Source organism: Puma concolor, chromosome B4, assembly GCF_028749965.1.
Source record: "Puma concolor isolate L17-30 chromosome B4, mPumCon1.1.hap2, whole genome shotgun sequence".
Classification (NCBI taxonomy): domain Eukaryota; kingdom Metazoa; phylum Chordata; class Mammalia; order Carnivora; family Felidae; genus Puma; species Puma concolor.
Genome location: NC_141673.1, coordinates 894,105 through 916,457, shown reverse-complemented (window position 1 = coordinate 916,457; position 22,353 = coordinate 894,105). Strand labels below are relative to the sequence as shown.

The window sequence follows — 22,353 nt, the reverse complement described above, 5'->3', positions numbered from 1 at the left end:
AGCACTGGAAGCCGTCAGAAATGGCCCCGGCGACCAGCCGGGAAGGACTTGTACTTGGGGAAGACCCAAAACCAGACCCCATCGCCCCCAACATTAGGCTGCAGGAGGGCTACGGAGGGTTCCCTGCTGGAGGACGTCCAGGGGTGGGGAGGGAGTCCTCAGACCAGACCCAGGACGAGACGGTAAAAGTAACAAAATTCAGTTCATCAAGACACCAGCACGTCACGGTCGTGTTCTTAAGAATTCTTACCTGTTCTCTACACGGACGTGTTAATGGATGAAACGAGATGACCGGGGTCTGTCTCCAAACGATGGGAAGGAAGAGACAGGCAAGGGTGGCCGCGAGTACAGTGACTGTTGGGGGCAGGCTCTCCCTGCTCTGCAGATTTCCAAATTTGAAAAGACTTTTTACAGACAAGGGCACCTGGATGGCTCAGTCGGTTTAGCATCCGACTCTGGCTCAGGTCATGATCTCAGGGTTCAAGGTTCGAGACCCACACCAGGCTCTGTGCTGACAACTCAGAGCCTGTCTTGGATCCCCTGTCCCCTCTCTCTCTGCCCCTCCCCTGCTCACACTCTCTCCCTCAAAAATCAGTAAACATTTTTTTAAAAAAACTTTTTACAGACCTAAATAAGAATGAGAAGTCAAGGGAAAGAGAAGTGGAGATCCGCGATGAGCACAGCGTAGCCACCTCGCCACGCAGGCCTCCACGGCCACACGCACGCACACAGCCCCCGCCGTCCCCGCAGGCTGCAGCCGAGAGGGACACACCAGCTCGCACCAGTCCCCAAAAACGCCTGGCTCTGAAGCCAGCCAAGAGAACTCCCACACCAGCAGCGTGGTCGTCCGTGATGCCACCCACCCACCTCCAGACCCAGGGTGACACCAAAATATGAGATGCACGACAGCACTGTGTTCAAAGTCAGCGTGCAGACCAGTAGCAGACCACGTATGCACAAGCACACAAAGACCAGAATACGGACCGGAGGAAGTCACCCCGATTCACAGTAAGTGGCTGCCGTGAGGGGTGGAAGTGGAAGGGCCCAAAGGGACTTGGAAGTGTTCCTTTAACGTCATTTCTTTTTTTTTTTTCAATGCTACATTTGATAAGCACGCGTGTTAGTCTCCACTTTTCTTTTAATTATTTTTAACGTTTATTTCTGAGAGAGAGAGAAGAGAGACAGAGCATGAGCAGGGGAGGGGCAGAGAGGGAGGGAGACACGGAATCCGAGACAGGCTCCAGGCTCTGAGCCGTCAGCACAGAGACTGACGTGGGACTCGAACTCATGAACCGCCGGATCATGACCTAAGCCAAAGTCAGACGCTTAACCGACTGAGCCACCCAGGTGCCCCTCTCATTTGGTTTTAAAACTTTTTATATAAAAACTGTGGGAAACAAAAAAATGCAACTAAAAAGCTACTTTCCCTCCACGTGGCAGTCACTGAAAGAAGGTGCTCGTGACGCCCTGAGGCCATCCCTGAAGAGTGCGATTTTAGATCCCACCCTCCCAAAGAACACGGTCTTGAGTCCTTACGAGGGACACAACTCACTTTCGCGACAGCTCAGAGGTCAAATGGAGGTCAAGGCGGCAAGAGTGAAATCCAACCCCTGTGACCTGAAAAGGCCAGAAGTTGCCTTGGGAGGGAAGTGGTTCTGCACCATGTGGCTCCCAGGAGAAGCTCCTGCACGGTTCGACACAGGTCAAGACCCTTCTCAGGACCCCTTCACAAAGCCCAGAAATGGCTGGGGCGCACGTGTCACCCGAGGTCACAGTGAGGGGGCCGTCTGCAGCTAACTAACCAAGAGCCGAGTTCCCCAAGGTCAGGCTGCCAGTGACAGCCAGCTGGGCCACCCACCAGATGCTCCCCTCCCACCCATCCAGGTCCTGCTGGACAGACCTCTGAAATCACAAGGTCAGGAGAGGGGAAGGAGCCCACTGATGAGAAGCTGGAAAGCTGAGGTGGTCGTCTCCAGGCCTCCTGGGGAACAGGACCAACAGGCGGGACCCTGGGCCAGTGTGAAGAGGTACCGGGCAGCTGGCACCACTTCCAAGGGCCTCCCAGACCTCAGGCCGAGAGCCGGAAGAACACAAAAGCAGAAATTGTCCCGTGGAGGCTCCAGCAACACCTTGGTCACTGAGAAGCAGGGGATGTCACTACCTCCGGGGGGAGGGGGGGCACACGGCACCTCCATGGACACCAGACAAACCCAGAACAATGCTCACTGGCTCTGCGAAGGCAGAAGGGCTGTCTTCTCCAAAAATGGCCAGTCTCAGAACCTTCGAGTAGCTCCGGAAGCATCCAGATCACAGCCGGCCAGCCTGACCGGGACGGGGCCTGAATGGAGGGCAGGGAGGCTACAGCGAGCCTCACCATGTGCTCGCCCGGAGGCCGGCCCTGTCCCGGCACACACATGTGGACACGCGGGCCACCTCTGTGTACAAGGTGAACCCTGGGATTTGAGTGTCTCTCTTTCTTATTTTTGTAACGTTTTATAAATTTAGAGCTATTTCCAAATAAAAAACTGAAACGATGACCCCCAACACGATCCGGTCTCCACGTGTGCCTGTGGAGAGCTCGCCATTGTGAGGCCCCATCAGCAGTCCTGACACCATCCGCCCACCTGCTGCGGTGAACGGGTCCGGACTCGGCGTGCGCACCATTCACGTTTTACACTTTAGCAGCCTAGGTAACGCCCAGGCTGGGGCAGTGGTGACACTGGGTGGCATTCGTCCACGGCTAGTATTAAAGAAAACTTCTAATAAGTTTCAATCCTGTTTCTGCCCAAAGTGAGCAAACACAAGGCACGTGAACGGAAAGGACCAAAGTCGCTACTCCGGCTGGTTCTTCCCACGGACTGAGCGCCCGCTCTGCAGGCCTGGGACGCTGCGGGAGAGACCCAGACCCAGAGAGACGGAGAGGACGCACACGCAGAGCACAGCAGCTCCCTGCAGAGACCACCACCGAGCAAGGCACCCAGGACGAGGGCCAGAGAGGCAGGGGCCGCCCAGGGCACAGGCCGAGGTATCCGGACGCTCGGGTGACCGTGGACCGCGGCCCGCAGCGCTGCTCTCGCGAGCACAAGGTGCTGGAACACCTGGCCACACGCCGCGAAACAGCGAGTCCTCACCAGAACTCTTCCCACCCGCCCCGGCAACGTGGTCAGAACCAGTCTGCACAGCAGCCGCAATCCTGCCTCCCGGGAAGAGCACCCTCCGCAGGCCGCAGCGCCCGGAGCCGGGGGGGAGCCGCACCCCGGGGCGGACGTACTCACGGGATGAGACGCCCAGCGCCTCCATCCGAATTCACATCCAAGGAAAGCGGGGAAGTCCACTTTGTGAAGTCACGGCGGGTGGGAACGAGAATATTCGAAGAGCGCGTGGGAAGCCCACCACCGCAGCGCTTTCTCAGCGTGCCAGCTTCCGAGCGGCGGCGGGCAAAGACGACCGCCCTGCTTTTCCACGTAGTGTTCAATTCACAAACCAAACGCTTCGCTTTCCGGTCTGGTTTTCGGTGCTTCTTTCCAGAGCAGCTGCTGCTTTAGACCCATGCAGGCCCTTCCCCCGAGGACCCCGACGCCCCCGATGCCGGCAGGGGCACCGTGACCTGCCTCCGGCACCACGTCCAGGAGCAAACCCAGGGGCCCGTGCAGCTGTGGGGTGGCCAGAGCAGGGCCTCCACCTGCCCGGAAGGGCCGAGCCACCCCCTCCCTCACTTCCCCAATCCACAGCCCAACAGAACTTTTCTAAATTACAGCCACGCTAAGGGCCAGAAACGTGGGGAAAAAAAGACATACAAAACTCAAGTCCGGACTTTCCACAGTTCTATTCAGCAAACATAAAATTCCTCAGTCGAATGGCTACTAAGCATTCACTCTCCCATTTCCATCCTCACCCGGTCAGTGTCTGAGGGCGCAGCACCCTCCAGGAAATTGGGCTGTGGACCCGATCCTCCCTCCACCCTTCTCGTTGACTCAGGTAACTCACTACGTGCGCACGTGCCCCGAGCAACGCACACGTAAACGACCCAAGTGGCCGAGAGGACCAGGCTAACGTCTGGACCAACACAGCACATCAGCCTCTGCTCATTAGAGGCCTCTCTCCTCCACACATAAAGAGCGACTCCCACCAAAGGGCAACAAGAGAGAATTACCAGCTCTGGAGCTTTGGGGCAACTCAGTGAGTCCCTGACCGCCCCCACCTGCACCCTCGCCTCACAAGCCTCAACCGGTCCCTCCCTCCCCCATGAAGCAGCGAGGAACGGAGGAGGAACCAGAGAAGGATCTAATCGGAAAAGCGGCTACTCAGGAGCTAGAACAGCACAGCCAAGACGTTGATCGTTCTTGGAAGGGAAGGCAAAAAGGGAGGGGAGTGGGATTTCCCGCACGCCCCCAGGAACGGGGGCCACCAGACCAGCCACACTGTTGGCCACGGCAGGATCAGCGTAGCGGCTGGTGAGCCTGGGCCACCCCAGCACCTGCCCTGACCACCCACAGTGTGGTCCAACAACAGCTTACCAACCGGCTAAGGGTGACCAGAAGACCTTCCAAGGATGGTGCTGTGGCCCAAAACATCAAGGTCGCCCAGCAGGTCTGGGCGAGCCACACAGCAAGGCCACGAATCTCTCCCCAGCCACATCTTTTAGCTCTACTCCAAACCGAAACCAATTTTATTCCTAAATTAAGAAAAGAAACAAACAAACAGGGGCCAGACTACACTTTCAGTACGTGGTTTATTAACTACATCACCCGCTTTCAAAGATTCAGATCCAAAGCCGGCGTTTTGTCCGTCGGGCTGGTCACCCAGGACCTGCGAGCACCCACATTTTCCAACTGGAAATGCTTTCTCCTGCAAGTGGCCCAGCAGCCCCACAGGCCAGCCCCTCTTCAGCACCGCTCATCAGGAGCGGGCAACCACAAGGCGCTGGGCACAGCCAAGGGAGACCAGACACTTCTGGATTCTCAATTTGTTAGGTCACGTGGCTTCCCTTTCATTTACTTGCATTACAGCAAACGCTAAGACCCGGGGCTCTTCCACAGAAGCTCTGGATGCAAATCTCACACTCTCTGCCCCACAGGTAGAAACGCAAGTGAAATGGTTTTTTAAAAGTCCAGCTGACTGATCTGCAAAGACACACCTTGGTTTCAACAATGGTTTCCTCCGGATAAGAAGGACGAGCAGTTTTGGTCACTTCTGTCTGAATTTACTGATTCTACGAGAAGTATGTGCTGCTCTATAAAACTTCACTTGGGGGAAAAAAAAAAAAAACGCACCTCTAACTCTTGATACAAAGTAAGTGCCCAGAGTCTTGGGATCGAACAGCACTCCAACGTAAGGTCCCACTGCACCTTACAACCGAACCGGTGAGCTCGACGAAACTCAGGACCCGTTAAAACCACATTACGATGTCCAATCGCAACGTGCTGGTGTTCCCACCACAGATACACAGAAGCACGACACAAAAAGCTATCCTTCAACATGCTGAACGTTCTACTTCTCAACAACTGAAACACCCGCGAGTCTGTCATACGCTCAATTTGTGAGATGCGCAGGTTCGATTCCCATGCGACTCACTCACCAACGATTCGCGGTCCGGCAACAACAGGTACCCCACGAGCTGCTCTCAGGGGCGGACTTCATCACCTCAACGCTTCGCTTCCTTCACCGAAGGGTTTTAAAGCCCTCGTGCCCTATTATCAAGCGTGCTGCAGCCTCAAAGCTCAAGGAGTGTCTGAGCGAGGGGTCTGCTGTCCCACCCTCAGGCTCTGGCATAAGACCAAACCGCTTACCTCACATTCCGAACGAAGTAAGAGCGAGTCGGCAGCAGGAGGAGCAAGGAGGAAACAAGGGCAGGGACAAAAGTGGGCACAGCTGGGTGGGGACTGGCCTCTGTGACACGTGTAAGAGCAAGGCCAAGGGCCTGACCCCACTACCACGAACCCCCCACTACCGCAGACCCCCCCCCCCCCCCCACTGCTGCGATCCTCAACCACTGCAGACTGCTCTGTTGGAGAGCCCTACACGGACCGGGCAACATCCACACCGCGAAGGAAACGGTCAGGAAACCCAGAAAGGCTGTCACAACAGGAAGGAGACCAGCGCCTCCCTCCGTGAAGCTCCCGTCAGCCCCACTCCGATCCCCGCGCTCGTCTGTCTTACCCTCCTTCACTTTACGACAGATTCATTTTAAACGCTACAAGGTTTGGGGCGCCTGGGTGGCGCAGTTGGTTAAGCGTCCGACTTCAGCCAGGTCACGATCTCGCGGTCCGTGAGTTCGAGCCCCGCGTCAGGCTCTGGGCTGATGGCTCAGAGCCTGGAGCCTGTTTCCGATTCTGTGTCTCCCTCTCTCTCTGCCCCTCCCCCATTCATGCTCTGTCTCTCTCTGTCCCAAAAATAAAATAAACGTTGAAAAAAAAAAAAAAAAATTTTAAACGCTACAAGGTTCTAGGGGGCTTTGGGTGGCTCCGCTGGTTGAGCATCCTGAGTCTTCGTTTCGGCTCAGGTCACGAACTCATGGTCCGTGAGACTGAGCCCCGTGTCAGGCTCTGCTCAGACAGTGTGGGGTCTGCTTAGGATTCTCATTCTCTCGGTCTCTCTCTCTCTCTCTCAAAATAAGTAAACATTAAAAAACAATAATAAAGGGTGCCTGGGTGGCTCAGTCGGTGAAGCGTCCAACTTTGGCTCAGGTCATGATCTCGCGGTTCCTGAGTTCGAGCCCCACGTCGGGCCCTGCGCTGGTGGCTCAGAGCCTGGAGCCTGCTTTGGATCCTGTGTCTCCCTCTCTGTCTGCCCCTCCCCTGCTCGTGCTCTGTGTCTCTCTCAAAAATAAAAACAAAAGTTAAAAAATATATAATAATAATAACAAAGCCAAATAAAGCGCCGCAAGGTTCTCAAATTCAGTGGGGAAGCGGAGCGAGGACCGGCATCTTACCGCGTCAAAGGTGGTGACCGCACCCGCAGTGCTCGGGACCCCCCGACCCTAATTACTGCAGTCAGCGTGGCCCTGGGCTCCCCGAGCTCCGCGTGGCAGGGACCAGCGGAGAGCCACGTAAGCAGAAGGCGCGCGATCCTCTGACACAGCCGCGCCGCGCCCCGGGCCCCCCTCCGGGCTCCTCCTCTATCCCACGCTGGCACGCACTTACCTCTGAGGGGGGATATACGGGGCGCACACGGGCGGCAGGACCGCACAGGGCTCACTCAGCGTCTTCTTCGCCTTTTTGGCTTTCTTCCTGACCTTGGACGTGGACCTGACCGTCTTGACGGAGCTCTCTTTTCGACAGACACCGTTTTTCATTTCCACCTCCCCGTAAATGTTCAGAGGCCGCCGCGTACAGCCCGGGGGCGTGTGGGCGTCACAGTAAGCGGTCTTCCTGACAGAGAAGGTCGCGGCGCCGCCCGCGAGTTCCTTCACGGGCTCCATCTTCATGTAGAGGCCGGCCCTCTGGGCGCACGTCACGTGGAACGCCGTGTAGCAGTTTGCCTTGTGGCACTGGATGCAGGCGCCCACGCCCTTCTGCTTGCAGAGGTAGCACGTCAGTTTCCACCGGGCCGGGGGGATGTTCCTCACGCCGTCGATGGGCTCGATGAACACCGTGTTGGCGAAGCCGACCTCCGGGATCCACAGGGCGCACACCACGTGGCCCCAGCGGTCGTCGTCCGTCTTTTTGAAGGCACCTCCCTTGTTCGGGCAGAGCACGCAGTCGGCGGGCCGGGCCCGGGACTGCAGGCAGTGTCGGCAGAGCCACTGGCCCTCGGGGATGTAGGGCACCCCGTAGCACTCCTGGTGCACGGCCAGGTTGCACATGTCGCAGAAGAGGATCACGTTGCTGTTCTGGCACTCGCCGTCCATGCAGATGCAGCACACGGCGTCTTCGTCGATCAGGGACTGCTGCTCCCCCTGCTTCTGGTTCTCGCAGTAGGACTCCTTCTCGAAGCGGTCCATCAAGAACTCGAACACGCTCTGCGACACGGCCGACACGCAGTCGCCCTTGCGCTTCTCGTTGACGATCTCCAGCCAGGCGTAATCCTCCTCGTCCATGTCGTACTCCACCTCGTTGTCCAGCTCCTCGGCCGACTTCTCGATGAACTTGTAGTACACCGGGGGCCTCCTGGGGGCGGACGGCGGGCTGTACTCCACGATCCGCACCTTGGGCTCAGGAAGCGCGCTGGCCGAAGCCAGCGTGCCGTGGGCACTGGGGAGGGCTTCGTTTTTCTTTTTGACTCGGTTGTTTTTGTGGCGCTTAGTTCTTAAGCACACCGGTGGCCTCTCGCTATTTTCTTTATTGCTGTTGCATTCGCTCATCTCTTGAGCCGTGAGGTCATCTTCCAGTATGATCTCCAGGGGATCAAAAATACTGATCCGATGGAGGCGCCCCTCGATCTCTATCTCAACCATCCTCTGGGCCTGAGCGTAGGTCAGGGTCTCTCGCGTGGGGGAGTGCTTAGTACTGCACGGGGAGGAAGGGTGTCTCGCTGCAGCGCCGCGATGACATCGTCCTTTCCTCCTCATTTGGTACTGACTCCCTAAAACAGAGGAAAAGGCCAAGTTAGCTCCGTGCAGAAGACACGGGACGATAAAACCACCAGACGCGCCAGGGGCACAGCTAACGGACCAACCCAAGCTAAATCAAAACGAAACTCCCAGCTAACACCTCTCTGCGGAGTCCCAGATCACTCGTCCCCGGGACTCACGATCGTGTCCAACAACCTTCCCTACCGGTCCCTCCCGGACCAGAGGAGAGGACAAGGAGTGAGGAGGGGCCTCTGAGAGGGACAAGAGCCTCTGGGCCGCCCTGTGATTCCCACAGCTCGCCGAGCACCTTCCTGGACCCAGCTGACAGGTCACCACGATGACCGCAACATCCCTCACAAGCAGGGAGCCCCAGCCCTGAGCCCAGAGAAGCCCACACACAGGGCTGGACCCCAGCAGGCGCCAAAGTCAGGACAGCAAGGCAAGCGTGCTCGGCGGCTCCTTCACCCCTGACCAACACTCCCCTTCGCAGGGTCTTCCCCTGCAGCCCAGTGCAACACCCCTGCTGGGTGCCGGGAGCCTAGGCGGTGAGAGCACAGAGCACAGCCGTCCGTCTTCTCCACGACGCGCCCTCCACACCCACGTGGAGATACAGGGCGGCTCGAGCGCACCGGGACCAGAGAGAGGAGCCCCGTACTGGTCTGGGGGGCCGTCCTCACCCGGGGAGGCCCCCGCCCAGCTTCCAGAGTGACCACCACAGAAACCCCCGCAGCCCAGCCAGCCTGCCCCACCCCCACAAGGCCACTCCTCAGCTGCCGCCCCGACGGTGGCACCGGGCCGTGCCCTCCTCGTCCTCCGGCACACCCAGACGAGACGTGCCATATACCACAGGGGGCATCTCTGCCCTCACGCCACACTGAGGGCCGCCCCTGAGAACCACACGCTGCCCGGGGAACCCCCACCCCGGGGTGGCCAGCAGGGGCTCAGGTGCCTGAAATCTTGGCCACGGAGCTCTAGGAGAACTTGCTCTTCTCAGAGCTCCACCCTCCGACTCAGTAACCGAGTCTATTTTCAGTCTCCCTCACGTGAAGACTCCAGGGTCTGGACCACCACCCGCCAAGCCAAGCCAACTGTCACCCTGGGAAATGATGGCGAGGACCGAGGACTCCTCCCTCCAAACAACTACACTGTACTGACAGGAAGCAAAATGACTTTAAGCGACTGGCTTACAAATGAACATTCCACAGTGGAGCCCCAGGCCCACTGCTACACACGCCAAGACTGGGAAAGCGGGCAAGGGGGCGCCCCCAGGACCTGACTGCCTCAAGGCAGCCTAGCTGATCTTCCGGAAAAGTCCTCAAGGAGCACTTGGTAAGCCCCAAAAGGCAATCCCAGCAAACCCTAAATGCGCTTTTTAAGACAGACTCTTCTGATCTTTGTCAAATACAAACCCACGTTTTACGTTGAAATTTAACAAGAATTCCCTGCAAGGACAAGCCCGGAAAACACTCTGGCCGGCCAAAACCCAACTCACCTGCACGGCAGGGGTCTCCAGGCGCCCACTCAACCCCGGGCCCCCCAGAAATGGGCCACAAAGTCACCGACCAGCCAGTCCTGCACCAGCAGTGCCCTCGGAAGGGGGCTGGGTGCAGCCCCCGGGATGTCAGCACCACAGCCTACATGGAGGGGACCCTAATGCCCCCGGGGACGGACGACTTTGCACGTCATTACTGAGATAGGGTCATGGGGTCCAAGTGACAACCGGCTACTCACCGGATTAAAGGCAAACTCGTAATTTTCTCCTCGCCGCCAAAGTACCAGGTAGCTCTAAGTGTAACCAGCCTCCACAACCCACGCTCTCCCGATGGGCCCCTCAACCACTCTGCACACGAACTTCACCTAACAACGGTCACGGCAGCTCCAGCGTCTGAAGATGGAACCGTGACGGGGAAGGAAGGCAGTCAGTGGCACAGAGTGACCGACTGCTCACGGCTCCTGGCTTCCCGACACCCTCTGTCACTGCCATGTGGCTCCAAGCACACTTGGCGCTTCTGCAGAGGGACAAGCAGTCCCACCAGGATGTGGTCAGCGAGGACAAGAAGCCTTTCCAGCCGTAATTCAGTGAAATACACCCAGAAAAGCCGCGTGGGCCACCAGAGAGGAGGCCTGCACGCTAAGGAGCAGCAAACGTCTTCAAATCAGTTCATTTCCTGCCTGGCTGGGAACAAGTCACTTCAACGGTCCCGGCCCTGCTCCCGCTAAAGCAGGAACAGGATCATAGCCGGCTCCCGCTGGTGTGACCACTGCCCCACTTCCCACGAGGTGCTCGGGGCAGTGCCTGGCGGAGCAGGTAAGGGCATATACCACCCTAATTCCCCAAGCCCACCCAGGCAGGGGTGAAACTTCGGGGTGACGAAAACGTTCGGGATGGGCGTGGCAGTTTCCTGGGCGGACGTAGTTGTGTCAAAACTCAAGTGTGCCCTAACAGGGGCTGTGTCTTCTCCGAATCACACCTCGGTGAGCTCACTCCTCCTACAACGAGGGTCCAAGGGAGCCGAGCAGGGCTCAGTTCCCCACAGTCAGAGGGACGAAGGGACGACGGACTGTCCCTGCAGCCGGGTCCGGGGCCACCCACCTCCCAACGGCCAGACCCGCGCGGCTTCCCCGGCTTCTCTGCTGGGAAACGTTTAAAGTCCGGCCCTGTTACAGGGAGTTTCCTGTCTTGGCAAAACAAACCGACTGTATCTGTTACATAATGCGACCCGCTCGGGCACAATGACTCCCGGCCGCGTTAAAACGCCGACTCTGGGGCAGAGGGGCCGCCGCGCCCGACCCACGGCCCACACGCGGGGCCGGCCGCCGGGTCCCGATCTGCCGCCCGCCATCGCGGCGGCCGGCACAGGGCGGCCTCCCGGACACCGGGGCCCCGGCACCCCGGCCCCAACCGCCCGGCCTCCCCGGCACCCCGGCCTCCTCAACAGCCCGACCTCAACACCCGGACTCTCGGGCCTCCCCGCCCAGCGTCCCCGACACCCCGGCCTCCCCGATCTCCCCGCCCCGGCCTCCTCGCCACCTCGGCTCCCTCCTCCCCCCCCACCCCGCCCGGCCCGGCCTCCAGGCCGCCCTCAGGCCGCCCACCCGCCCGCCCGCCCGCCCGCGGACAATGCGCCGCCCGCCGCGGCCGCCAAACATGGCGTCGGCACAGGCACCCGAGAGGCCGGCGGGCGAGGCGGCGGCGGCGGCGGCGGCCCCGGCCCCCGCCCACTCACCTTCGGGGCCGCGGCCGCGGGAGCCCGGCGGCGGGCGCGGGGGGCCGGCGCGGCCAAGGCGGCGCTAATGGCGCCCGCGGCTCCTCCGCCAACGGCCGCGCAGGCCCGGCCCGCCGCCGCTCTGGGCGCGGGCTCCTGTCGGCGGCGCCCGGCCCGGCTCGGCTCGGCGGCCGCGGGCTCGCGGTCTCTCGGGGTCTCGCGGGCGGGCGGGGGCGGCGGGCGGTGCGGGGCCCGGCGGGGAGGCCCGGCGCGGGGAGGGGGGGCTCGGCCGGCGGAGGCGGCGGCGGCGGCGGCGGCGGCGGCGGCGGGGCGCGGGGCGCGGGGAGGGTCGGACGCCCGGGCCGGCTCGCTCGCTCGCTCGCTCCCCAGCGAAGCAAACAATGCGGCGAGCGCTCCGCCCGGCGCGCTGCGTGCGAGACGCGCCCCGCCCGCCGCCGCCATGACGCGCGCCGCCGGGGGAGGGGCGGGCTGAGGGGCGCCGGCCGGGGAGGGAGAGGCGGCCGGGCGGAGGGGGCGCGGGGACCCTGGGCTGGGGCCTGAGAGGACCCTGAGCTGGGGCCTGAGGGGTGACCGGACAGAGGGGCGCGGGGACCCTGGGCTGGGGGCCTGAGGGGACTCTGGGCTGGGGTCTGAGGGGTGAGCGGACGGAGGGGCGCGGGGACCCTGGGCTGGGGCCTGAGGGGCGCGGGGACCCTGGGCTGGGGCCTGAGAGGACCCTGAACTGGGGCCTGAGGGGCGCGGGGACCCTGGGCTGGGGGCCTGAGGGGACTCTGGGCTGGGGTCTGAGGGGTGAGCAGACGGAGGGGCGCGGGGACCCTGGGCTGGGGCCTGAGGGGCGCGGGGACCCTGGGCTGGGGCCTGAGTGGACCCTGAACTGGGGCCTGAGGGGCGCGGGGACCCTGGGCTGGGGCCTGAGAGGACCCTGAACTGGGGCCTGAGGGGCGCGGGGACCCTGGGCTGGGGGCCTGAGGGGACTCTGGGCTGGGGTCTGAGGGGTGAGCAGACGGAGGGGCGCGGGGACCCTGGGCTGGGGCCTGAGGGGCGCGGGGACCCTGGGCTGGGGCCTGAGGGGCGCGGGGACCCTGGGCTGGGGGCCTGGGGGGTGCAGGGACCCTGGGCTGGGGCCTGAGGGGCGCGGGGACCCTGGGCTGGGGCCTGAGAGGACCCTGAACTGGGGCCTGAGGGGCGCGGGGACCCTGGGCTGGGGGCCTGGGGGGCGCAGGGACCCTGGGCTGGGGCCTGAGGGGCGCGGGGACCCTGGGCTGGGGCCTGAGGGGTGCGGGGACCCTGGGCTGGGGCCTGAGAGGACCCTGAACTGGGGCCTGAGGGGCGCGGGGACCCTGGGCTGGGGGCCTGAGGGGACTCTGGGCTGGGGTCTGAGGGGTGAGCAGACGGAGGGGCGCGGGGACCCTGGGCTGGGGCCTGAAGGGTGCGGGGACCCTGGGCTGGGGCCTGAGAGGACCCTGAACTGGGGCCTGAGGGGCGCGGGGACCCTGGGCTGGGGCCTGAGAGGACCCTGAACTGGGGCCTGAGGGGCGCGGGGACCCTGGGCTGGGGGCCTGAGGGGACTCTGGGCTGGGGTCTGAGGGGTGAGCAGACGGAGGGGCGCGGGGACCCTGGGCTGGGGCCTGAGGGGCGCGGGGACCCTGGGCTGGGGCCTGAGAGGACCCTGAACTGGGGCCTGAGGGGCGCGGGGACCCTGGGCTGGGGGCCTGGGGGGTGCAGGGACCCTGGGCTGGGGCCTGAGGGGCGCGGGGACCCTGGGCTGGGGCCTGAGAGGACCCTGAACTGGGGCCTGAGGGGCGCGGGGACCCTGGGCTGGGGGCCTGGGGGGCGCAGGGACCCTGGGCTGGGGCCTGAGGGGCGCGGGGACCCTGGGCTGGGGCCTGAGGGGTGCGGGGACCCTGGGCTGGGGCCTGAGAGGACCCTGAACTGGGGCCTGAGGGGCGCGGGGACCCTGGGCTGGGGGCCTGAGGGGACTCTGGGCTGGGGTCTGAGGGGTGAGCAGACGGAGGGGCGCGGGGACCCTGGGCTGGGGCCTGAAGGGTGCGGGGACCCTGGGCTGGGGCCTGAGAGGACCCTGAACTGGGGCCTGAGGGGCGCGGGGACCCTGGGCTGGGGCCTGAGAGGACCCTGAACTGGGGCCTGAGGGGCGCGGGGACCCTGGGCTGGGGGCCTGAGGGGACTCTGGGCTGGGGTCTGAGGGGTGAGCAGACGGAGGGGCGCGGGGACCCTGGGCTGGGGCCTGAGGGGCGCGGGGACCCTGGGCTGGGGCCTGAGGGGTGCGGGGACCCTGGGCTGGGGCCTGAGAGGACCCTGAACTGGGGCCTGAGGGGCGCGGGGACCCTGGGCTGGGGGCCTGGGGGGTGCAGGGACCCTGGGCTGGGGCCCGAGGGGCGCGGGGACCCTGGGCTGGGGCCTGAGGGGTGCGGGGACCCTGGGCTGGGGCCTGAGAGGACCCTGAACTGGGGCCTGAGGGGCACGGGGACTCTGGGCTGGGGCCTGAGGGGTGAGCAGACGGAGGGGCGCGGGGACCCTGGGCTGGGGCCTGAGGGGTGAGCAGACGGAGGGGCGCGGGGACCCTGGGCTGGGGCCTGAGGGGCGCGGGGACCCTGGGCTGGGGCCTGAGAGGACCCTGAACTGGGGCCTGAGGGGCGCGGGGACCCTGGGCTGGGGGCCTGGGGGGTGCAGGGACCCTGGGCTGGGGCCTGAGGGGCGCGGGGACCCTGGGCTGGGGCCTGAGGGGTGCGGGGACCCTGGGCTGGGGCCTGAGAGGACCCTGAACTGGGGCCTGAGGGGCGCGGGGACCCTGGGCTGGGGGCCTGGGGGGTGCAGGGACCCTGGGCTGGGGCCTGAGGGGCGCGGGGACCCTGGGCTGGGGCCTGAGGGGTGCGGGGACCCTGGGCTGGGGCCTGAGAGGACCCTGAACTGGGGCCTGAGGGGCGCGGGGACCCTGGGCTGGGGGCCTGAGGGGACTCTGGGCTGGGGTCTGAGGGGTGAGCAGACGGAGGGGCGCGGGGACCCTGGGCTGGGGCCTGAGGGGCGCGGGGACCCTGGGCTGGGGCCTGAGGGGTGCGGGGACCCTGGGCTGGGGCCTGAGAGGACCCTGAACTGGGGCCTGAGGGGCGCGGGGACCCTGGGCTGGGGGCCTGGGGGGTGCAGGGACCCTGGGCTGGGGCCTGAGGGGCGCGGGGACCCTGGGCTGGGGCCTGAGAGGACCCTGAACTGGGGCCTGAGGGGCGCGGGGACCCTGGGCTGGGGGCCTGGGGGGTGCAGGGACCCTGGGCTGGGGCCTGAGGGGCGCGGGGACCCTGGGCTGGGGCCTGAGGGGTGCGGGGACCCTGGGCTGGGGCCTGAGAGGACCCTGAACTGGGGCCTGAGGGGCGCGGGGACCCTGGGCTGGGGGCCTGAGGGGACTCTGGGCTGGGGTCTGAGGGGTGAGCAGACGGAGGGGCGCGGGGACCCTGGGCTGGGAGAGAGAGGATTTTTGAGGTGGAGGTGACTGAGGGGCACTATCTGGGCAGAGGTGAGCCTGAGGTGTCCAGGGAGAAGCCTAGGCAGTCAGCACAGTGACCATGAAGGAGGGCTGGGGAGCTGGGGGAAAGGACCTGGCAGGGGCCCCCCAGCTTGTGGCTGCAGGGGAGGCCCTCCAGGAAGAGAGGGACACCCCCCCCCCCCCAGGGCAGAGGCTGGGTCCTTGTGAGCTGATACGGTCTTCTCCTCATATGGGCAGACAGGGCAGGGTCCATCAGAGGCCTTACCAAGAGTGGGCGGGCTGGCCCTGACCACCCACGTGTCCTCTTGCTGACTGCTGCCCGAGCTTCACTGCACCCAGCCTGTAGGTTGAGAGGCCACGGCTTGGAGAGTTGCTTAGGGTTGCAGCCAAGGTTCCCCCCTTGAAGCCGGTGCCCCCTCCAGACACACCCTTGGGTGGAGAAGGGGCTGGCCTGCCAGGGGGGCCGCAACCACATGTGCACCCAGGCACCACGAACACCTCCTCTGCTCTACAGATGTCTGCTTACCACAATCCAAACTCACCAGGGCATCCAGTAGTGGAGGACAAGCGAGCTGGGCCTGCATCCCCTGTCCTCAACCTGGGGTGACCCAGATGCAAGAGGACAGGCTGGAGTATCTTACTTACAACATGGAGCAAAAGTAAGAGGCTCACGAAGACGACGACGAGAACCTCACAGAACAGGACACGGAGAATGGTCACAGGAAACTTCTCAAATGACAAGTAATGCCCAGGACACGTGGAGAAAAAACACCCACAGAGGCATGTCAGAGTGACATTCTGGAATTCAAAGGGTAAAGAGAGTAGCTCAAAAACCTGCAGGGAAGAAGGATCTTCTTTAATCAGACTGAATCTGATTGTCAACTGGCAAGGGAGCACAATTGTCAAAATTGTAAGAGAATTGAACCTAGAACTCCTAGTAGTGAAATTCATTTGTGAAACCGCAAAATAAAGGTGTCTTCACAGTCTAAACATCCAAGTTCACCATACACAAAGTCTATTAAAAAAAAAAAAATGCTGGAAGATAGATTCTAGCAAAACAAAAAGCGTATCCAAGAGTAAGACATGGATGCCAGCAAAGAAACCAGTTGGAATGGTTGAAAGAAAATCATATAACAGCTGGAGAGAAAATCCCAGATGAGCCCAACATGACATATGGCAAGGGGAGGTCAGAGCAGGAAGGAAAAAGCACGCTAAAGTTCTTGTATTGTTAGAAGACTTCAGAGTTGGTGGGGAATTGAAATGAAGACTGATAGTATCAACAAAAATCAGAAAAGAGAAGATAAATGCATGATCAGAAAGGAAGATAATATGAGATGACAAGAAGAAATTCAAGCATTCATGTAATCACAAACATGACTACGTTAAATTCATGTATTAAAAGATAGAGACTCTCAAAATGGCATATATCATTAAATACTATTTACAGAAAAATATATCTGAGAAAGTCACACAGATTGAAAATAAAAGGATAGAAAGTATGTATCATACAACTCTTGTTACTCAAAAGACCGTAAGAGAATGGACAAAAACAAAAACTAGAAGATATTTGCCACGTATATACCTTGCAAATTATTCAGTGTCCAGAATATATGAAGAATACTTTCAAATCCATTAGAGAAAAACAAACCAGGGGTGCCTGGCTGGCCCAGTCAGTGGAGTGTATGACTCTTGATCTCAGGGTTGTGAGTTCAAGCCCCACGTTGGGTGAGGAGCCTACTTGAAATAAAATTTAAAAAAAATTAATTTTTTTTTTTTTAAAGAAAAAGACAAGCCAATCGAATGACGGGGAAAACCCATAATTAGGGTCCTTGCAGAGAAGAATGAGGAAGGGCCAATAACCTCACCAGTAATTTCAAAAATGCAAACTAAAACCACCAAATGAGCACAAATGTTAAACTAAACCCAGTGATGGCAGGAAGGTAGATCAACTAAAATATGCATACCCTGCTGGCTGGAATGTCAGGTGGTACCATTACCTTAGTGAAAAATATGGCATTACCCAGTAAAGTTGGACATGTGTATCAGTTATCTATTGCTGCATAATAAAGTACCTGCAAAACTTCATAGCTCAAAACAATAGTCGTTCCCTTTACACACAGATCTCCTAGGGTACTAGGGCATCCCTACTGGGGACTGGAGGGCCCATGTCCAAGACGGTGCATGCATGGCCAGTAGGCTGGTTCAGGCTATGGGCTGAGCCGGATGGTGGCCAAGTTCCAAGAGCAAGAATTCTAAGAGAACTAGTAAGGACCTGTTATCACCCTTCATACCATAGCCCCAGAAGTCACATAGCATCACTTCTGGCCAAGCCTGTCCAGATTCAAGAGATGAGACACCTCTGCTTCCTGTGGATAGAAGTGTCAAAGTCCTATTTTAAGAGGAAGGAATACATGTGCACATGTGCACACCAATTCCCAGCTCGAGGGTTAAGCTGACATATTCCTAGGTACTTCCGTGCCTGAAAGTATGCCAAAGAAACCTGCACTTGTTCATAGGGAGATGTGCATCAAAGTTCAAAACAGTATTGTTTTTAGTAGCAAAAATACTGGGAGGGAAAATACCTTAAATGTCCCTGGACAATAAGACAAAGTGATGTACGTCCATATAATGGAATAGCACACGATGGCTTCAATAAATGAACTGTACCACTTGGAGCCATGTGGCTGAATCTCAGACACGATGCCGAGTGGGAGTAACTCAGGACTATAATATAGAGTGTGATTCCATTTACAATGAACAGAGTGAGCTAGGAAATATGTGGGTAAGTATGTACCCACAAACCCCGTATCTTTTTTGATACCTATTAACAAACCTTAGCGTTCACACTGGTAGCTCCACTCTCAATCCAACAGATTTCATTCCATCCTCTCTTTCTATCGAACTCTTTCAACAATGAAAAACCTATGCATTCACTTCATAGCTGTCTCCACTGTGTGTTGAGGCTGTACCAGCCGGAAAGTTGGCCCAAGACACACCAACCACCACCCCCCACCCCGCCTCTGTTAGATGCACCTCCGAAAGATCTACAGCTGAAAGCCTGAGCCCCACAAAAGCAAGGAGAGGGCATTGGTGTTATTTTGTCATATTCTGTTTTCTGGCAGAAGTCAGAGAATACCCTTTTTCTTTGTGCTTGATCTATCTCTATAGTAGATTGTGCTTCCGTAAACAAACACAACATACTCAGAACGTCTCACTTCAGAACTCAGGAAAAATAGTTCCTACTGACTCTTTTAATAAAATTTAGTTATTTGCATAGTTTCAATAGAAATCAGTCCTTTTTACCAAGATATAGTTAAACAAACTGCCACCGAGGCTTTATGCGGGTGTCTCACTGGAGAATACATTCGGTGTGACCCACCCACCATAGGCACAAGGTTGCAGCATCTGTGTTGGGTCAATGCCCACAGAATCCTCTGCCCCGCACTGCTCAGGTGCCTGTCCTATGGTGTACCATGTCCTAGTCGTACAAGTGGTAAGGAAAATGGGGGCTATGACAGACACCGTGGTCTTTGAAAAGGTACGAACTTCCCTATTTGCACAGGTATTGCAGGCAAATCAGAGGGAGATTAGTCCGGTCCCATTTCCTAACCTAGGAATAGAAGGGCAAATGAGAGAAAAATCTCAGGCATAATAGAGGCTCAACCTCACATTCCTAATGATGACATCTCCAAACAGAAGTTGATTTTCTGGCCTTGATCTTTGGGTAGCACCATATGACTTAGACGTGCCAGCCCAAAAAGGAGGCTCATATACATTAATTACCACATCTTACAGCACCTGTGTAGGTGAATCAAGGCCAAACACAGGAAGACCAGCTTTGTGTGGTCAAGAATAACCCTCGTAGAGAATTTATCATCACAAGTAGGGACTAATAAAACTTTTCCAAAACTTAAGAATGGGTAAGAAGGACGGTGGTGGGTCCCTCGGTGGGAGGCTGAACGTCGTCTGGCAGAACTGCCAAGGGAAATTTGTTTTTATTCTCTAGAACGTGCACCTGTTTAACTTGCTATTTACTATTGATGATGATTTTTTTTTTTTTTTACAACTCATTGAGGGTAGACTTTACCTTGTAGAAAACACACAGCTAGGTAAAATGATCCTTGTCTGAGAACAATGCAAATAAATTTTGCTCAGTAGTAAGTGATAGAAATTATTTCTGTCTGGTGAAAACGATTACAACTAGAAGAGGTTGCAGTTTTACGGCCCTACAGAGTATTAACCAGTTTTTAATCTAAATTAGCAGGTTTACTCAAGCAAGCTTGTCTTCAGCCACTATCAATACTTCCTTCCATCTTCAGTATTTGAAACTAGCCTTATCATCGCGCTGGGTTCCTCATTAATGATTTAAATAAATCTTTGACGCATTCTCACTTTAGAGCTGTGGAGTCGTATTTTTAACTTTTTGAAACTAATGCTTTGATGGCTCCTATATCTAGCTTCCCCTCAGTATCCCCCTACAATGTCTAATAGGCATCTCAAACTCAAGACGCCTGATACTCAGCTCCTGGCCTTCATCCCCAAACTTCTCCTCTGTTGCCTCCCCCATCTCTCATGGGTTGAATTGGGTCACCCAAAAGATACGGTGACATCCTAACCCCAGTAGCTGTGAATTGGGCCTTGTGGCAATGGGCTCTTTACAGATGATCAAGGGAGGGTGAGGTCACTGGAGTGGGTCCTTATCCAATGACTGGTGTCAAAATGGGAAGAGGGAAGTTTGGACACAGGCCATGAGAAGGCCATGTAGACAGAGGCAGAAACTGGATAGATGGAGCTGTAAGCCCAAGGAACGCCAAGACTCACAGTCACTGGAAGCCGGAAGAGGCTGGGGAGGATCCCGCCCTGCAGGTTTCAGAGGGAGTGCTGGCTTCTAATCTATGAGACAATACATTTCTGTTATTTTAAGTCACCCAGTTTGTGGCACTTTGTTACGGCAGCCACAGGATACCAATCCACCTTCTCAGTAAAGGGTAACCCCATGTTTCCTGCGTGAGAGGCATTGCCTTACTGGGCACATCTGATCCATTAGCAAATCTTGTTGGCCCTCCCTTCAAAATGTGTCTGGAACCAGCCCTGTGTCATGACTTCCTGTTACTATGCCAGGGCCAGTCACTATTATCTCACACCTGGATTATCTCAGTATCTTAACTAGTGTCTGTTTTACCTGTGAAACTGTGTACTTTTCCTCTACACAGCAGCACAAGTGATACTGCCACTTCTGTGCTTAGAACCTTCCAGCGGCTCCACATCTCTCTCAAAATAAAAGCCAAAGTCCTCAACAACCAAAAAAAAAAAAAAAACCAACCAGATTAAAAATGGGTAAAGAACTTGAATAGACACTTCTTCAAAGAAGATACACAAATGACCGATAAGCAAATGAAAAAATGTTCAGCGTCATTGGTCTTTTGGGACATGCAAATCAAAACCACAAAGAGAAACCACTTCATACCCACTAGGATGGCTGGAATCAAAAAGTCAGATAATGGGGCGCCTGGATTGCTCGGTTGGTTAAGCATCCAACTCTTGGTTTCAGCTCAGGTCATGATTTCATGGCCGTGGGATAGAGCCCATGTTGGGCTCCACACTGAGCATGGAGCCTGCTTGGGATTCTCTCTCTCCCTCTGCTCCTCTCCCCCACTCACACATGCTCTCTCTCTCTCTCTCCCAAGTAAACAATTTTAAAAAAGAAAGTCAGCTAATAGCAAGTGTTGGTGAGAATATGGGGAAACTAACCATCACATGTTGCTGGAGGAAATGCAAAAAGGTAGATCTGCTTTGGAAGACAGTTGGACACAGTTTCTCAAAATGCTAAACTGAGAGTTACCATATGACCCAGAAATTCCACTCCTGGCCATACATGCCAGAGAAATGAGAACACATGTCCACACAGAAACTTGTACAGGGAGATTCACAGCAATGTTATTCACAATAGTCAGTGAGTGAAAATAAACCAAATGGCCATCAACTGATGAACAGATAAAGTGTTATGTGTCCACAAAGGAACAAAGTACTGAAATTACATGGATGAATCTTGAAAACATTACGCAAAGGAAAGATGCCCACAGGCCACATATTGAATGATTCCATTTATGTGAAATGTCAATGATAGGCCTATCTATAGACACAGAAAGCATATCTGTGGTTGTCGGGCCTCAGGGGAGGAAGAAATGGGGACTGACTTTTAATGGGTATGGGGTTTCTTTGGGGATGATGGTGTTCTAAGATTGAGTGGTGAGGGTTTCACAACCCCACACATACACTACAAACCATTAAATTGTACATTTTCAATGAGTGAATTGTATGGTATGTGAATTATATCTTAAGAAAGCTGTCGTAAAAATACACTGAAGAAATAGTTACATAAGTAAAACGAAAAAATAACACCAGGGACTTCTGGTTCAAGAGTAGATGATGTGGACTCATCTCTCTCTGTACATCCAACTAAATACAACTTCTAAAACGGGGAAGTAAGAGGTGCCTGGGTGGCTCAGTCGGTTGAGTGTCCAACTTCGGCTCAGGTCATGATCTCACGGTTCATGAGTTCGAGCCCCGTGTTGGGCTCTGTGCTGACAGCTCAGAGCCTGGAGCTGGCTTCAGATTCTGTCTCCCTCTCTCTCTGTCCCTTCCCTGCTCATCCTCTGTCTCACTCTGTCTCTCAGAAATAAATATTAAAAAAAATAAAAATAAACGTACAGAATTTGATACATACGTTAGGACAAGTAAAACTGGGGAAATTGGAACAAAGTCAGTGAACCATATCAGCGTCACTACCCTGGCTGTGATTCTCCCGCTATCCTTTTAAAGAATGTTAGTTACCATTGGGTAGGTCTAGCTCACCTGTACCAGGGGTCCTTCAGCATTGTTTCTTGGAATTGCGTAGGAGTCTGTAACTATCTCCATAAAATCTTCAATTAAAAAAATTCCACTGCTAAGCATGTTTTCTGATGAAATAACCGGAGGGACCCACCGCGGTGTCAGAGCAGGCCGGCTTCTCCGAGAACGGTTCCATACAGGGAGCTGGACACAGCTGGGCTGATTTCACATGGAAAGAGGTGTTTCGTTAAGTGAAATCAGATTAGAGAAGAATACATACAGCAAAA

The 22,353-nt window shown here is 57.4% G+C and overlaps 1 protein-coding gene across 8 annotated transcripts in view; it reads right to left on the bottom strand.

The window, feature by feature from the left end:
• Positions 1 to 11,937, bottom strand: part of BRD1 (bromodomain containing 1) — a 43,298-nt gene extending 31,361 nt beyond the window's left edge. For 3 of the 8 annotated variants that reach the window (XM_086711964.1, XM_086711963.1, XM_086711965.1), the window contains exons 1-2: positions 11,740 to 11,932; positions 7,143 to 8,523 (exon numbers count right to left, since the gene is read on the bottom strand). In XM_086711964.1, the coding sequence (XP_086568090.1) occupies positions 7,143 to 8,509 (1,367 nt within the window). In that variant the 5' untranslated portion in view covers positions 8,510 to 8,523; positions 11,740 to 11,932. Of the gene's footprint in view, positions 1 to 7,142; positions 8,524 to 10,243; positions 11,519 to 11,739 lie in introns of those variants that run through there. The other 5 variants (XM_086711959.1, XM_086711962.1, XR_015253209.1 and 2 more) reach the window with 4 other exon arrangements.
• Positions 11,938 to 22,353: the final 10,416 nt, after the last annotated feature.